This window comes from Clinocottus analis, unplaced genomic scaffold (assembly GCF_023055335.1).
Source record: "Clinocottus analis isolate CAN_PGR_092001 unplaced genomic scaffold, fCliAna1.0.p SCAF_14, whole genome shotgun sequence".
Lineage (NCBI taxonomy): Eukaryota > Metazoa > Chordata > Actinopteri > Perciformes > Cottidae > Clinocottus > Clinocottus analis.
This window is the reverse complement of record NW_027175865.1, coordinates 9,127,026-9,144,921: the sequence shown is the minus strand read 5'-3', so window position 1 is coordinate 9,144,921 and position 17,896 is coordinate 9,127,026. Positions and strand designations below refer to the sequence as shown.

At 42.5% G+C, this 17,896-nt stretch overlaps 1 protein-coding gene across 2 annotated transcripts in view; it reads left to right on the top strand.

Annotated features, from left to right (window-relative positions):
- LOC137784627 (potassium voltage-gated channel subfamily KQT member 4) overlaps positions 1–17,896 on the top strand; it is a 42,683-nt gene that overhangs the window by 15,484 nt on the left and 9,303 nt on the right. Inside the window, exons 2-11 of one of the 2 annotated variants that reach the window (XM_068575447.1) lie at positions 10,490–10,580; positions 11,590–11,716; positions 11,835–12,010; positions 12,644–12,769; positions 13,301–13,411; positions 13,519–13,614; positions 13,712–13,800; positions 14,817–14,942; positions 15,952–16,005; positions 17,671–17,894. In XM_068575447.1, the coding sequence (XP_068431548.1) occupies positions 10,490–10,580; positions 11,590–11,716; positions 11,835–12,010; positions 12,644–12,769; positions 13,301–13,411; positions 13,519–13,614; positions 13,712–13,800; positions 14,817–14,942; positions 15,952–16,005; positions 17,671–17,894 (1,220 nt within the window). The remainder of the gene's footprint in view (positions 1–10,489; positions 10,581–11,589; positions 11,717–11,834; positions 12,011–12,643; positions 12,770–13,300; positions 13,412–13,518; positions 13,615–13,711; positions 13,801–14,816; positions 14,943–15,951; positions 16,006–17,670; positions 17,895–17,896) is intronic. The other variant, XM_068575446.1, reaches the window with a different exon arrangement.

The window sequence follows — 17,896 nt, the reverse complement described above, 5'->3', positions numbered from 1 at the left end:
TGGCGTTTTAACATCCATCCATTATCCAAACCGCTTATCCTCATTAGGGTCGCGGGGTGCTGGAGCCAATCCCAGCTGTGATTTTAACATGTGTTGCACAAACAGCATTACCGCACTAGTGCCATGGATTGTTTTCCTACGGTTCCTTAAATGCCCTCAAACCTGTTACTAACGGTGGCCGTAACATCACCAGATTCATGTTTCCTCTCTAAATCACGTCAGCTCCTCCTCAAGATCTGCTGACCACCAGTGTTGTGTGTGAAGCCGGCTCACTTTCTCACACCGCTTGCTTTTAAACTGGTGATGCCGATCCCATTAACCCCAAGTTCAAATGTTACAGTCACCGCTTTCTTTTTGTTGTGTCTCAATTCTCGAGAGATGCCTCTGACCCGTGCAATCCATCACTGGAGATCCCCGCTGCTTTGGTAACAAGTTTAGACCTGCAGAGTAATGATGATTGGCCTGAAATTCACCTCCAATAAACCTTTGGCGAGTCACATGGTGGGTCTGCTGCTATGCCTTCAAGTTGTAGTTTTTAAATTAGTGCAAAACACTTTGATTCAGATACAACCTTATATTCAGAGGTACGAAGTATTCTCTCTGTCTCCTATTAGGTCTCAACAAAGACCCGCCCCCAACCTCCAGCCCCGCTGATCCAAGTTGTGTGAAGGTTGAGCTCACTCACTGGTTCAATGGTGAAATGTCAGCGCTATAGAAGCACACTGGTGTGTGAAGTGTGAGCCCATACACCTACTAAAGGGGTCTGTGGACTCTGTGCTAATTGGCTAGCTGGCGGTAACAATACCACAGCTAAATGTCAGAGCGCTCTCAGCACTTCGCCTACACCCTGGTCGCATCTCCAAGGCAGCTCAGTACAGACAAGTCCATGAGCAGCAAAGAGCAGAAGCAAAAAAAAAAAAAAAGGCATCAAAAACAATGGAATGCATCTGTATGATTTGTGTTGGGCTGTAGTTGGAGGACGTGTGTGTGTGTGTGTGTGTGTGTGTGTGTGTGTGTGTGTGTGTGCGCGCATGGGTCGTTGGTTACGCCTGATTATAAGGCCTTTACGATGGACACCATTTCTTCCAGCTTAGTAGACAACTGATGTTAATATTGTGCAAATAAATCAAACGGTTTCATATTTCCAGCCTCTCTTTCCATAATCACACACATTTTCTATGATTTATATGGACGATTTCACACTGAATGGTCCTGATGCCATTAACTGCCTTCATCTGATACTCCCACCAGGTCAAAGCAGCATTAAATTGTGTTTAATTACTATTAATCCAGCTCCCGTTAGACACACACACACACACACACACACACACACACACACACACACACACACACACACACACACACACACACACACACACACACACACAAACGCACACACATGAAGCCTTCCCCACATTGTGGATGTATCCTTCCTACGTGGTTAGGCTTTCACTTCGCTCCATTTACTGGTTAGACTTGAGACCACACTGGACACATTTCCTCAGTCTCTAACCGACCGTACCGCACAGTGACAGGAAACCACCAGCCTTCTTTGCTACGGGAATCTCTAATATACATTTATTTGTGTTTGTGAGCAGCTTCTGGATACAGACTTGGAGGGTATGTGTTTCTAGACGCTATGACATGCTGCTTGATTATGATGCACACGTCTGGCTGATGATGAGAGGAGGGCTTCATAATACTCATGATGCAGATATGAATCCTTTGGCTGTAGTTTGAGGTGTACTATTTTTTTTAACTAAATGAGATTACAGTCTATAAGTGTGTACAGAATCACACATGACATTCCTCCACTCTCTTCCTCTATAAAACACATTTCACTTTCACATGTACAACTTTATATTCCTTTTTTTTTAATTGAAAGACAATTTCTCCAGTTTGCGGCGCACATCAGCTTTTCTTCCAAGACTTTCTTAAGACTTGTGGGCTGATGTTCTGCGCTCCTAGATAATTGTTTCCGTTCCTGTGCTCATCCCCAGCCCGTCGAATACCGACACTTTGTCACGTCCCTCTGCAGCTGATAGCGGCGCACAAGGCCCCCTTAAGTGTCTGTGAGAGATGCAACAGGCTTACAAGTCACTACCATGTAAACCCATCTGTGTCATGTACACTATAGTGTACGAGACACTCAGAGAAAATGCTCTGAGTGCGATGACGGAGTGTAAAGACGGAAAAAAGCCACACCGCTTGGGAGGGTCACACCAAGACCATCAACCACGAGACCAGTGTTTGAGGCCGGTGTTGTGTTACTGTATTTGGAAGTTACGTTTGTGAGTTGTTTTCTTTGTTGTGATGTTCATCTAATTTATATTTTAGCCCAAATATTTGCTGTGTCAGATGTGTGTGTGTGCTCGTTGGATTATCGTCTCCATAATTTTCACAGTTTTTGTCTGATATAGCCGGGCCACAGGTATACCTTCCCCTTCACACAGTGCATGCTGGGATTGATTCCAGTTCCCTATGATCGTAATGGATGAAGTTTCTGATGGATATCTTTTGGTCCAGAGTTGTGAACAACTGTCCATGTGATTATGTTTGTCATCAACAGTGAAATGCATATTTTATACTGTTGTTTCCAAATAATCAGCTGAAGGTAGACGGGTGGTGTGGCGTTAACGTGTTGGGGTTTTAAACACCTGCTACGCTGACTGCAGTTGAAAATAGTGAAATAATCGTTCCTGGTTTCTTGAATAACATGTTTTAAAGACTATATTTATGAAAATTGCTTGTACAGTTTAACCAAGAAAAGTAAATTTAGTCTTTTTTGTCCTGCTTGTGGTCTAATTATTCCAAAAACGATTGCGTTTGGAAAAATGCCATAAAAGTATAGAAACAGCCAGATCAAAAAGAGACCATTAAATGTAGTTATTGGAAATTGAAACACTTGGAATTCATAGATTGTTTCGTATAATAAACCTCATTCTCTGGAAAAGAGCTGCTGAAATGTTTCTTTGTATTGGTTGAAGGCAGAAATAAATCACAGAAATCCTCACAGCTGCTTAAAAGACTCCGGGAACTTTGTTTTGCAGCACTGCAGTCTTAATCCATTGTGTGTGATACTTCAATATCGCAGTGTGCGACGGTCAGGGACAAACACTCGACGAGCAGCAGAAGCCTTTTGTTTACCTGCTGTTTTATGCAACTAAAGGATTAGTTTCAATGAATCAAAAGTAAAGGATAAAGGACTCGATTATGATGTGATGTAACATTGGCTGACTGTGTGCAGGCATTGTGTGTGTGTGTGTGTGTGTGTGTGTGTGTGTGTGTGTGTGTGTGTCGTTGGCAGATACTTTCATGGCTGCTGTGACTGGGAGTGACATTCTCCAGCAAGGAAAATGTATCAGTCTAATTGGCACTCTGTTTAAAATGCATCATCTGCAGACAGACAATGGAACAGCATGGCAGTCTGTGGCTCTTTGGTGTGGAGTGTGTGAATGTGTGTGTGAGATCGTCTGAACAGTAGTAGTGTGCCTGCGATGGAGATTGCGTGGCACTTTAGTGGCATGTGAAGAGCCTGTTAATGTAATAAAGCAAATTATTTGTGTGATAGTGTCCGCTAGTGGCGTTTGTGATGCAAAACTGCCAAGGCTGCACCTTTGTGACACAACGCTGTTTCTCTCGGTTATGTAAATTATTAATCTATTCACGTACTATTCCTGAAGGTTGTGGCATTCAGAGGAAAACACACTCATTCCTCTCATTTTTACACAACACTCATGTCAGGTACCCCACACACACTCCCCCTCTCTTCCTCGGGCATGCGCCAGTACGAGAGCCCCTGAATCGCTCACTCAGCTTCTTTCCTCGTGAAAAAGCACTTTTCATCTCAGATTTGTTTGTGTGTTGGGTTTTTGTTCCCGCCGCAAAAAGTTTGCTGTCCCAGAAGAGGAAGGGGGAGGAGAAGGAGGAGGAGGAGGGGGAGGATGAGGAGGAGAGAGAGAAGAGGGTGGGGGTGGGGGGTAACGGGCCGGGAGACTGGCCTGTTCTGAGCTGTGCTGCGATGTGCTCTGCAGCTACCTGCGCACATTTCGACTGCAGTCGCTATTTAAGGAGAGAGAAACGCTATTAATATCTTTCTACTGTTTCCACCTTTCTCCTCTCCCTCCCTGCTCTCCCTCTGCTCACAACATACTCACTCGTCCTCCTCCCTCTCCACTTACTCACCTCTTTCCTCACTCTCTCCGGACACAGCTCAATAATTCCTCTCTTCATGGCTTGTTTGTTAGCGTTTAGCCTCTGTTAGCATTGTGAACGGAAGTGTGTGTGTGTGTGTGTGTGTGTTGCACTTTTTTAAACACAGTAAGAGTGTAATGTTTTGCCTTTCCAAGGTGACATTTGACATACGTATATGTCTTTCAGCTTCTGCTATAAATAAAGCCCATGTTCTAAATCAGCTTGTTAGGTGTGTTTGTTGAATTAGGTCTATATGTTTACCTGTGTGTGTCCTTGTGGAAGGTGTCACTGCAAGTGTGAGTTCAATAATTGGACCGTCGTATTTTTGTTTGCGTGTTTGTGCAACTGCAGCGTGTGCACAGATGGCGGGTCAATTCCTGAATGCCTGAAAGCGGTCGCCAGAGCCTCATTGATCATTGCTGGCACTGCACATGCACGTGCACTTTCACATGCAGTAGGTACAGGTACATGCACCTGTACCACCTGTACATACATGTACAGGTGGTACAGGTACAGGTAAAAATGAGGACTGCATGCGATGCTCTTTCACTTTATGCTAAACTTCATCCCTCACCTGCTCTTTCTTTTCTCTGATTTTTGTTTTTACTCTTTTCGTGGCATCTTTCTTTCTTTCTCTTTGAATCCTCAACCATCTGTCTTCACATCTTTTTACCTCAGTCTCATCTGTTTCTCTCTATCTCCCCTCTCAGTCTTCTTCGTCACCCTCTTCTCTCCCTCCGCCTCCTCTGTTGTGTGTAACTGATAGCTGCTTTATCATCCAGTGGTGATTGAATCAAAGGTGCACTCTCCCACAGTCCAGCTCCGCTGGACCGGCATGAAAACACATACAGAAACACACAATGTGTAATGCAGCAATACACAATGTCATATGTGTTTATTAGCATTGGTTATGCCTATTTATCTCACTAAATTATTTTCACAGTCTAAGTAACGTGAGACCTCCCGTCTCACTTGTGTATGCTTACAGGAAAACAGCAGTAAAAGCACCCGGCCCAGCTTCCATTAAAGCAATCTGGCTGCCTGTTAGGCCGCTGTACATTTATTTGTTGTCGGCTCCACCGGCGCTTCACAGGCCATGAGCCAGGTTGTATATGCACTTTATACAAACAGTCTGGTACTGCGTAGCGGTTCAGGGGAGAGATACTGCATCTAGGATGTGAATGAGTAACACTTGTACAGTATAGAGGAAGAGTTATGTGTATTCTTTCTTTCTCTCTGTCTCACTGTGCTTGCATTTTTCCTGATTCTCCACAGTGTCCATGAGACAAATTACGCTCAGCCGACTTTTTGGAGGAAAGTCAGATATTCTGTGTAAAGCAGAGCATGCATTATTCTATTTTAAAGTTCTGGAGCAATTACTTATGCAGACCGCCTTACCATAGACCTCTTTACTGTTACAATAGACTGTTACATTTTATTCATTGAATCATGGCGGCCTTTTTGATTTACTACACCATCTTCACATCAACATGTCCTAATGCGTAGAAAGACACAGACTTTGACTTCACTCCAGGTCGGGTCACATGTTCTATATGGTGTTGAACAGGCGGAGCCGAGGCATCGTAATCTTTATTTCTCAACAGATATGTAATGATTTATATTGTTGTATTGTCCGTGAGAGCAATATTTATGCTGATATTTCAGTTCTGTCATCTCTATATCATGAATTTGGAATTCTTTCCAAATGTCTTAATCTTATATTTTGTTGAGGCGCGTCAGTAAAGCACTCAGGGCTGAGCGGATTTTTTTCCCGATGTCCCCACGAGACCAACCTTGCTGATTTGGTGGATTTCGACTGACGCTTTGCTTTTAATTGACATTTCGCCTGAAAGAAAGGAGGGATGGAGGATGGGGGTGCTGGGATGAAGGTGTGCCCTCAGCAGAAATGTGATTACGTCTTCAGATGCATCGGGCACTTGCCTAAATGTCTCCTCATCCGTTTAATACGTGTGTCTGTTTATGTGTTAATGTATTTGTTTATTTGTAAAACATGTTATTCATTGGAAACAACAAGGCGACGTCTTGGTGGCTGTTCAGGTCACTTCGCTACATGCACTATGAGGAGCTTCACCTGAACACGTAACACTACGTGATCAAATTGGACAACGCGTGTGAATTACCATTCAGAAATGATGTCGATCAACAATAACTAATATTAGGCAGTTTAGATGTTTTCAGGAGCAAACAATCCTCAGAGCTGAGAGCCACGAGCCATAGAGATGGATTAACTCATTTTGATTTTGATGATTTGAATTAACAACAATCCAAATATAGAATACAACCCATTTCATTCCATCAGTGGTAGAAATACCATGTCAATAATCATCAGTCATGTTTGACTTTTTGCAGCTTCATACGTCACTTTAAACGACACCGGACACTGACATTGGAGGACTTCAACATAAATGATATTTTGCAGAGTTTGGCAAATATTGTGATTTGAGGCGCGCTCGTGGTCTGAATGAAATAAAGTTTGAGGGGTTTGTTACACGACACCCAGCAGATTTCGACATTGTTATTATGCCAACTGCTGCATGAACAGATATTATGACCCGTGCTTGTAGTAACTCATTGCGGTATTTTGGTTACTGTAGGGAAGTGATAGCATTACATTCAGGGAAATGAAGAGTTTCTTTCATAACGTACTTCTACGGGAATGTTGCGTCTGCCTTTTCTAAAAGCCGAGCTGTGGATCCGGCTATCTGTGACTTGTTTCCTGTCAGTAAGCAAAAGTCGGTGAAAGAAACCACCTGAGATGTCCCAACTAATCACCTCCTTATGGAAATCCACACAGCGCTTTAAGTTAATTGAGAGAAAAAAGAGAGACAGTTTAGTCAGCACATTACTCAGTTGATGAACGACCAACACGCATTGTTTGCAGAGAGTTTTCTGAGTGTGTTTTCACAAACAAACAGAAACACAAACCCTCCTCTGTGCATGCATCTGAGAAATATACAGTCGTTATCTGGGGGTGTCTGTTTATACAGGCTTAGTGTCTTTCTAGCTGTCTGAGATCAACTTACTCTTTATATTTGTGTCTTGCCTTCTGGAAACTGTGCCAGCAAGTTAGACAAAACAAAAAGAGAGAAAGTTGCTCATTCACTGACTCATCACACGTGACCAAACACTGGTTTGGTTTGTTGTTGAGATGAAACAAGCAGAATTCTGGCTTTTCAGACTGTTTCTGAAAAATGGGGAGTAGCTCATGTTCACTGTTTAACTCTAAAGGAGAGAGACAATTCTGATCATACGTTTAACTTCCTTCTCGGTTTTCTCCTCAAATGTTCACAATGAAATAGTTCTGGTCTTAATCTTATCTAACGACCAAAAACTTTTCAATTGAAGGTCCCTGAAGAGAAATGGGGGTCCGTAGCCTAATGTTTCATTAAAAGGTTGAGAAGACAGTTTTAAACCCTCAGGGTTTTAGTCTGAGAGGAAAGTCTTTTCCTTTAGTTTCCTCTTCTTCTAAATGATTGCTGACGGATGTATTACTTTGTTTGTCAGTTGCAAAACCACTTCCTGTTTTTCTGTCAGTTTTAGATTATTCTTTGAAATTTGTCTGTTTAATTTGGATTACCATTTACACACTCATTTTGCACTCCTTTTTAAAACAGCTTTTGAATGCAAATGCTTCAAAAACGTTTAGTTTCACACACATGAGCCCAGGGAGACACTTGTTGATCAAAACTGTCCTTCCTCCCCAAAAACAACCCCATACTTTATTTGTACAAACAGCTTGTAGCTATTACGTTTATTGTTTGGTAGTGAAATCTACTGCATGTAGTAATTATGACAGGAGGAAAGGAGGGAGTCAGATAATTTAGAAGTTGTATAAAGAGCGACAAAGTCCCGTGAGGAGTCTATCTGCAGGTGCATAGTGCCACAAGACACACCTCCTATGATACGTCCTCAAAACAGTCGCAGTTTGGTTTGGTAAGTGATGTTAGTTAGGTACCCGATAAAAGTAATGAACTAACATGTAGCGTAGGTGACATAGTTAAGTATGTTGAGTAAGGTAACTTTGATTCTAAGGTTAAAATAACTCAACATTCACATTTTGTTTCGAAGCCAAAGGCCAAAGTCCAAATATAATGCATGACTCTCCAACCTTTTTCCAAGACTCAAACTTGACTACACAACACACCATCTCCACCACGACACACACCCTGAGATAACCTGTGCAGCTATATCTCTACTTCTATTTTAAACACACACCATGATCTTTTGATAAATGTAACCAACTCTTTTTTTTTTATTACTTAAACCAAACTGCAACAGTTTCACAACAAGTTTGAAACTTGAGGACATGTGAATGAGGCACGCTGATCTCCTGCACTGGTCAGGACGCATATTTAGGAACCGCTCCAGTGGGCCGCATTAGAGGAAACACATAAGTAATGGTAAGTTGATCGCATTACTGATTGCAGAGAAAGGGCACCATTGTGTGAGACCATGAGAATTGGTTTAGCGTCCAACAAGTGTTCTCTCGACCAGCTGGACCTGCAGCTGTCGCCCGGCTGATCCCTCGCTGCTGTTAACGATTTACATGGCACAGAAGCAGGAAGTGCTGCTGTGTGTCTGTGTGCACGCTTCCTGCTCTCTTGTTCTTTCACCCAACATCCTGCTGAGGTCACAGATATGTTCTTAAGCTGCTCCGGTCCTTGTCAAAAAAAGTAGATACAACTAAAAGATAATGCCATTATAAAAAATAAAGGAAGTACACAACAATATATATATATATATATATATATATATATATATATATATATATATATATATATATATAAATACACTTATATATATACACACTTGCTGCTGCATTATCTACCACAGGAAGCACATACTTACTTTGATTTGACTTTTTTTTTTACATGCATTATCTGCTTTTCTGTTTTTGTCTGACTTTATATAGTGTTTTCATGCATCTCTTGATCTTATTGAGATCTTAATTAGCCGGAATAATGATTTTGCTGTGTCACTTACAGGAATATTAGGTAGATTTTTAAAACATTTTTACACCAATTAGACCCAGTGTTGTTCTCGACCCTCAGTGATCTTTTCTTCTTAGTTAATCCCTCCTTTCCACTTCCTACCAACCACTACTCGTCATCTCACATGAAGTTGATGTGATAAATAACACAAAGAACCATAAAAAAAGAACAAATTATAAAAACTAACATAAAATGACACAACTGATACCTTTATTGACAGAGACAATCCCCAAATGGGCTTTACATCCTAACTGCCTGAAATCAAATTGTTCCTGCAAAACCTCACTGCTGTCTGGTGCCTCCTTTAATCTCACTGTCAAACATCTCACAATGGCTTTTTCCACTGTTTAAGTGGGACAGAGTGTGCGGTTGCCACATAAGTGCAAGCATTTCTCCTTTTTCAGCAGCTCACTATTTCCAACATAAATGTTTTTACTTTGAAATTATACTTAATGCATCATCCGTAGTTCATGTGAGGTAGGCCTGTAACCTGTCCCGAAAAAGATTTGACCACAAGGGAGCTCGCACGGCTTTAAAATCACAGGCGGAGTAGCTGTACGTGAGGATTGCATTATAAACTAGAAATGTATGTAAGAATAGTTTTGGCAATTTAATAAGATGTTGACAAGTGTGTTCCTCAACTGAAACAAAAGTATTGTAATGCACGTCGTTTTGAACCCGAGTTAATGAGAAACTGCAGAGTTCAGTCTCCACTCAGTGTCGTGGAAGAGACAAAGTGTTTATACGAACGTGAAAGCACCTCCAACACAAGACACATTTTACCAGAATTTATGTTGTGTTTTATTCTGGAGTACTTCTCCAACTGAAGTGGCCATTACGTATGTGCGACAATCATTCTTGTCCCAGTAGAGCTGCAGGGCCTCAGTCTCCCAAGGAAAAGTCATCTACATGTTGCTATTTTTCCTTTTAACAGATCTCATGTTCAACACTTATAGGTGCTGCATTTCATCCAGTCATGTGTATCCAGCAAAAACAAGATCAGTCACATGAAACAACTGAACTTGGTGACATTGTTCTGATTCTTGTGAAACTGACCATATTGGACTTGGTGTGATGTGCTTCTATTACGTAACAAATATTTTCCTGCTTATGTTCAATTTTGTTTTTCTCTGTTGGTTAATCACGAAGAGTGAACAAAGCGTGTTTAAATGAGTTTTATTTGTTTGTTTTTTTCCTGCAGGGATTTATGAAACCCAGGAATGTGATTTTTGAGGTGTGTGTTTTGAAATGTCTTTTCTGACCCGTGTGTGACTGTGTTTCAGTTTTCTGCTGGTGTTCAGCTGCTTGGTGTTGTCTGTGTTCTCCACCATCCCCGAACACCAGAAGTTTGCCAACCAAGGCCTCTTCATCCTGGTACGACCTTTTCTCTCTATCTCTCTTTCCAAACACCTTCCTTTTGTCCACGTCATCTCACTCACTGAAGTGCGATCATATGTGGTAGCGTACGTTTTGCTTTGTGTGCCAGCGGAGGCACAGAAAGCCATGTAAGCAGGTGGGAGGATTCAAGTGTTGTTGACTGCGCAGGAAATCACAGACACACACACACAGACAGACACACACACACACACACACACACACACACACACACACACACACACACACACACACACACACACACACACACACACACACACACACATCTTAATAGCTATCCCATAAATCCCCCTCTTACTCCTTGCTCCAGTTGCTTTAGTGAAAAGTAATGGACGCTCGCTCCCTCCTTCTTAACCTGACTCGTCCTCTTTTAACCCCCCTTCTCCTCCCACCGTCCTCATCTTTACATGCTACTAAATGATCAGCCTCTTGCCTTTCACATTCCTTCAATTCACTCTTCGATCAATCACCGTCCATTAGCAGGCAATCAGCCGTTAGTGGGCTTTACTTACACAAACATTGGCCCTGATGACGGATCGGTTCAGTGTACTTTAAACTGCCTGTACGGTCGAGAAACCTGAAAGTAAGAAAGACAGAGACGTCATGAAAAATACTAACAGAGAGGCGTGTTAATAGGCTGAGAGTGTTATTATATAGAGTTAATGTTTTATCTTTTATATGATATAACACACTGTGTTTGTGTGCTATTGTAAAGATTAGAAAATGCACTTCCCAACTCTCCTGTTCGCTTTCTAACTTGTTACGCTGCCATAATCACATGGATGTTTGCTTGAAGTATAACAAATAACTTTTCTGTTGAATTGATACACATGCTAGACAACTGATACATGCATCCAGAAAAAGGTGCACGTAGGTGGAGAAACATTTGTTTTGGTGATCTGTCAAACTCTTTGCTCACTTGACTGCTGCACGTCACTGACCCGTGTGTGTGTGTGTGTGTGTGTGTGTGTGTGTATGTGGTTTGTAGGAGTTTGTGATGATCGTGGTATTTGGGTTGGAGTACTTCATCAGGGTCTGGGCATCTGGCTGTTGCTGCAGATATCGTGGATGGAAGGGACGGCTGAGATTTGCCAGGAAGCCCTTCTGTGTCATAGGTTGGTTTGTGTGTGTGTGTGTGTGTGTGTTTGTACACAAATTTACGTCAAATACCCGTTCATTAGAAAGTTGTGTCTTCACCTCTTCGCTCTGTTTCCTTTCTGAACATCTTCACAGACTTCATAGTATTTGTGGCATCCTTGGCAGTGATAGCTGCTGGGACGCAGGGCAACATCTTTGCCACGTCAGCCCTGCGCAGCATGCGCTTTCTGCAGATCTTGCGTATGGTTCGTATGGACCGTCGGGGAGGCACCTGGAAACTACTGGGCTCAGTGGTTTACGCTCACAGCAAGGTGGGAATGCCAGCCTGCTAAATATAGTCCTCTTTTTACACATGCTCTACTACAAAGACACACTTTCTTAGGTTTATATGAATGCCCTACATTTAAAGACACTGGTCAGTAAACATATACATAAAGAAGGATAATTCAGGGTAGCCGCACACTGTACAGCTTTATTGATTATTTTAGCAGCAGGAGAGTTCTATAGAAAGGATGACGATAACGGCCATGAGAGTTACTAATGGAATAAATAACTTAATAACTGTCAGTGTTGAGGAAAATGTGGTGAGTCTAATGATGACCAGCTGTAACTTCATTATGCTTGGACACCAAACTCCCCTTTTGCTGCTCATTTTTGGCAATTAGTTGTTGGTCTTTGTGCTGACATAAACACCTGACATCCGCCGGTCAGCTGCAAAACTCAGTTAGAGGGACGTTGGTGATGATGATGAATCGATGCATCAGCGGTCAAAGCAGAACTGTGTAGCCAAGTCAAAAGTAGATTCCAAAAGTGATGATGATGATGGAGGAATTAGCCGATAATCATGACAGAGATATGGTAATGACAGCAGGGATTGTGATGTTAAAGATGTTGTTGTTGCTGACAGATTGATGATTGATTCCTTCTCTCTGTGTCTCTCTCAGGAGTTGATTACCGCCTGGTACATAGGTTTCCTGGTCCTGATCTTTGCCTCCTTCCTGGTGTACCTGGCAGAGAAAGACAACAACTCAGACTTCAACACTTATGCAGACTCCCTCTGGTGGGGGACTGTGAGTACTGCATAATACACACAGCATCACTGAGGCTGGATGTCATCAAAATGAACAAAAAGCGAGGTCGACAGAAAATGCAAATATTCTTCCTTAGTAGGAATAGTTCTTCCTACTCTTTCTATATATAATGCTGTATTAATTAATTGCCACATTTTGGGCCGATTTAGGCTTTCTTTTTTTATTACACAAACTGAGGTTAGGCATTTTTCCCCTCTCTTTCTGATTGTGGTAGTATCAATACAAGCAGGAAATGTGGGAAGAAACCTCTTAAGATTGTTTTCTGTTGTATAAACTTCAGATTAATATGAGAATCATTACGGACGCTCAGTCAAAGAGAAAGATTATAAAATGTTTTAACAAAATCCATAACAGTAACGTGTTTTTAAGAATTAACAACCCCTAGACTCTTACAAAACATGTGACGAAATATCCCCGTAGAATTAAAATGACACAAAGCACAGGTGTAAAGCTGTTGTACTTTCATACAAAATGCCCAAAGACCTATCCAATTGTTTTGTATTTTCCCAGATTACTCTCACAACCATTGGCTACGGTGACAAGACCCCTCGTACTTGGCAAGGACGGCTCCTCGCTGCTGGCTTCGCTCTGCTGGGAGTCTCCTTCTTTGCCTTGCCTGCTGTAAGTCCCTCTGTATGTTCACATCTGTATATTTACCCACAGCCCTGTCAGCGGCTCCCCTCAACTCTGCCACAGTTGCTCTCCTAACTTTGACCTCTGACCCTTAGGGAATTCTGGGGTCAGGCTTCGCCTTAAAGGTGCAGGAGCAGCATCGACAGAAGCACTTTGAGAAGAGGAGGATGCCTGCTGCTAACTTGATACAGGTACTAGCTGCAGTGAGCCATTCATGCTGCGTTTATATGTCGCAATCAAGTGCTGAGATTTACCTTCATGTTTGTGTGTATCTGTGTAATTCTTTAGGCTGCATGGCGTCTCTACTCTACAGATGCCAAACACTCCTATCTGACAGCTACATGGTACTTCTATGACAGCATGTTGCCTACGTTCAGGTGAGTGTTGCATCCGACTACAAGCTGAGTGGATTCAACCATCAGCAATCAGTTGTTGTTTTTGGTCAATCTTTTGACGTGTTGTAATAAATCCAAACTGCAATTTGAGAGTAGCATCACGTAACAGTGGATTGTGTCCAATAAGGAGTGTTTTTATTCATCCTGCTTATACTTTCGCAATATTATTAAAACACACAACACATTTCAGAAATACAACCTTTTGTCCATGACGAACAACATCCAGTTACATTTGTGTGGTGGTAGTTTCAAGGGAACATATTATGAAAAACTCATGTTTTCACATACATTTGTGTATCTGGGGTGCCTACCGACCCACAAACTGATGTAAGACAACCCAGTCAGTTGTGTGGGCTGCTTAGGTCAGCTAACTATTCAGATTTGGCTTCCCCCTCCGATGTCACATGCAGACTTGTTAGATTATAATCGTTAGATTATAATGTCCAAAATGGAGCGTGTGCATCCACGGCTTGAGGACCGCCCTGCCATGGTGCGCTGAAACGGAGCGTTTCAGACAGAGGGCCAAAGTAAAAGAAACATAAAACTAATATGAACCTAAAAAGAAGTCTGATATGTCCCTTTAAGTAAAAAGGAATGGTGTTTCCTCTAATTTCGAAATTATAATTTTTTAGTAATCCCTCTAAATGCTTTGGCCTCCACTATTCAATTTGATTTTCATTACTTTTGTTCCATGCAGTTTTTTTATATTTTGCATTCATGTATTAATTTGACTAATTTTGATTTGCTTAAAAGGAGGGGAACATGAGAACGTCCAACATAATAGAAACATCAAGTGAAAACTTTCACATTGCAATACTTTATTAAAATTCCTTTTTTCTCAAGTGTCCCTCTTCTTTTGAGTGTTTGGACCATTGCTTTGGCCTTTTTGTGAGTTTTTCTTTATTCTATGTTTTTTTTTAGTTCATTTGTCATGTGTTTTTTTAAGTTCATTTGTCATGTGTTTTTTGTTTGTTTATTTGTGCACGTGGGGGTGTCAGAGAACTGACGCTACTGTTCAGTCACCTCCAGCGACAGCGTAACACCAAGAAGGTCCTCCACAACTCCTACCACACGCTGCTGTCTGGGCTGCGGCCCTACAGCCTCCCCTACCTGTCAGGGGACAGGTACGCACCCCCGCCACCTCTTACAGCCTCACAGCACATACAGACAGGTGGCTGAATGTCTGCCTCCACTCAAAACAGTAACAACAGGGACTTACAGAAGAACACATTCAACAGGGGTACAAAGAGAATCAACGCTGACTGCTTCTGGAGCTTTCTGCATGGATGAGTCGTGTATCTAACAATGTGTCACTAATGTTGATTGAGACCACTGTGTTGCAGACCCTCCCCTTTGCTTCTCTGCATCTTTGTCTGCTTAGCTCAAACTCTTCTCCACCGCCTCCCGCTGACTCACTGGTTGCCTCTCCCTGTCTTCCTCTTTCTTTCCCTTTATTTCCACTGTGTCCTTTCCATGCCATCCATCCTCCATCCTTCATCTGTTCTCAGGAAGGCAGAAGTTCCCTGCAGGTTTGTTCTTCAAGTCATGCGCTGTGCTTGTGTGTTAATGGGTATTTGATACTTAGAGTGGTTTTGCTGCATTAGGTTCATAACATCTTTAGCATAAACCATGAACGAAAGCCAAGATAGCAAAGGGCGGCTTATGTACATTGTATGTGTGGACTTGTGCATGCATTAGAGGAAAGAAGCACCTAAACGATACATGTTTAGCTGTTAGAAAATGTCTTCGATTTGAGGATCTGCTGTCCCACCATCATGTTTAACGGGCTGTCGTGATGAATATACTCCGGTGAAACATTACTCCCTTTGCATGAATCTTCCCCACCTGTTTCAAACCCACCTCCTCGCTTCTCACCGGCTGCGTCTCCATAATCCCAAACTGCATCTCGGAAGTACATTTTTCAGTTTTAGATTAAGGAACAAGATCAGGAAGGGAAAGGGCTGTTTGGATTATTGAGATTTACACACCTCACCGGCTCTCCCTGGTGTTATCCTTCATTTTATCCTCCCAGGTTGTGTCCCAGAACTTCTGGTCTTCCTTCACTCCCCCCTCCCTTCTTCCACTCCTCTCCTCCCCTCACCCTCTATCCCTCTGCCTTGTGTGTTTCCTCAGTCAACTTTCTAAAAAACGGGGTCTCTTCCGGATTCACGGTGGCCGCAAGCAGAGGTATCCATGGCAACAAGCCTGTGCACGGGGCACGCTAAAGATCTATAACACTACTTTTTATCATTTAACGCGCATCCCCCTCACCTTGCCTGAAACACTCAAACATTTGTGGACAAGGGCAGCGGCTTTCTAAATGTTTGATTACTGTTTAGCCGTATCCTGCACTTCTCAATGAAACACTTCAAACAGGCACCGTACTCTGGTCCACAAATGCTGTGAGCATCATTTCTGATCGTGCGTTCCAGCTCAGACCTTCCTGCTGGAGAGACTAGGACTGACCGTGCTTGGTTTGGCTTGAAACTCAGTTTAAGCCATGTGATGAGAACACCATGAAAGTCCTCAATGTTTTCTGACAATGTGACAAAAACACCTGTTTCCAGTGAGCTAACGTCAAATGTTTCATCTCGTAAAAGAATTTCCCTGCTCTTGACTTGCTTTATGTTTTCAGTTTAGTTGTTTTGGCTCATTTATAGTCCCTTCTTGGAGAAAAGGCTTAAATGATTCAGCATGATCTCCTATTTGAGATTAGTCATGTAACCTTTCAAAACAATCAGAATGTTTGTGTGCTGTATTTTTAAAAGGTTTTTAAGTGCTAAAATGTTTCTGTTTGCATGCAATATTCTTTTTGGAGAGATTCAGTGAAGTTTATGGTCCTGAATGTATACAAATCATCTGCTTGCCCTCCCAACAGCATGCGAGGCTCTTTCACTCTCCTCCTCCGGTCTACTTGAAACATTTCAACTTGTTGTATGAAATGCTGTTCCCACTAACCTCCCATAACTATTTAATTTTTTATTTAAATGCCCAGCTGACACACACGCACAACAAAGAGTATATCATCGTAAACATGTGGGAGTGAGCGACTGGGCTGGAATTGCTCTGTGGTGCATGAAGTTTGCCTCGCCTCACGGACCCGTAACGGTGTGTAACATGAAAGTGGCTGCAGAGAAGGAGTGGTCTCAAGAGCATGCCATAACAGCCGCGTTAGGAGTCACTCTGTTCAAGGGAATGGTGCCAAATAGCTTTCCTCCTGTAAATAGATGACATCACATACCGGCCTGCGTTGGGTTGTTGTGAGTGGTATAGAGTACTTAATGAGAGATACCTTCTGCACGGCTGCACTTTGAAGCCGAGGTTTTGATGCTTTTTCACTCCGTTGAAGGGATTAAGAAAGCGTGTCTTTATTGTGATGCTGGGTGGAACATTTTCCGCCGGCCCAGCACTACTGCAAGACTTGAATCAGGTTTCAATCCGATTTTGCTGAATCAGGTGCTATGATAGGCACATTAACTTAGCAAATCTGCACGGCAGAATCAGTTATTTTGCAATATTGCGTGGTCCCTGTGGACAAAACTGCCTTTACGATATGTCAGCTAGTCTGTTGTTGAGACAAAATGCAAATGTCTGTTTGTGTCCCTGTTTTGTCAGTTTGTTGATGAGTTTCTCCGATGATAAAAATCAGAGGCCATGTTTTATTGTGTCACTTTAACTAACTAACTCTTTTCTAACAAGCTCAGACTGCCGCTCTGCTCCTCCACTAAACTAACGGCTTAGTTTTCCATTAAGGTCAAAGGCATGGACATTGTGATCGTTGACAAAAACCTATATTGATCCAAAAAGAATACTTTGCCTACAGATGTTTAACGATGTAATCTTCACTATCAGCAGTAAAATGGGCTTTCGGGATCGGATCAGCAGGATGAACAATTCACGATCATCCCAAACCATTAGGAGCAAGACGTCACCACTGCCTCCGGGCGTCCGAAGCTCCCCCAGCCAGGAGAACGTCCCCGAGGCCACTAGCCCGAAGGTCCAAAAGAGCTGGAGCTTTAATGACCGCACACGCTTTCGCACCTCCCTTCGCCTCAAACCACGTCCCCCTGTTGATGGT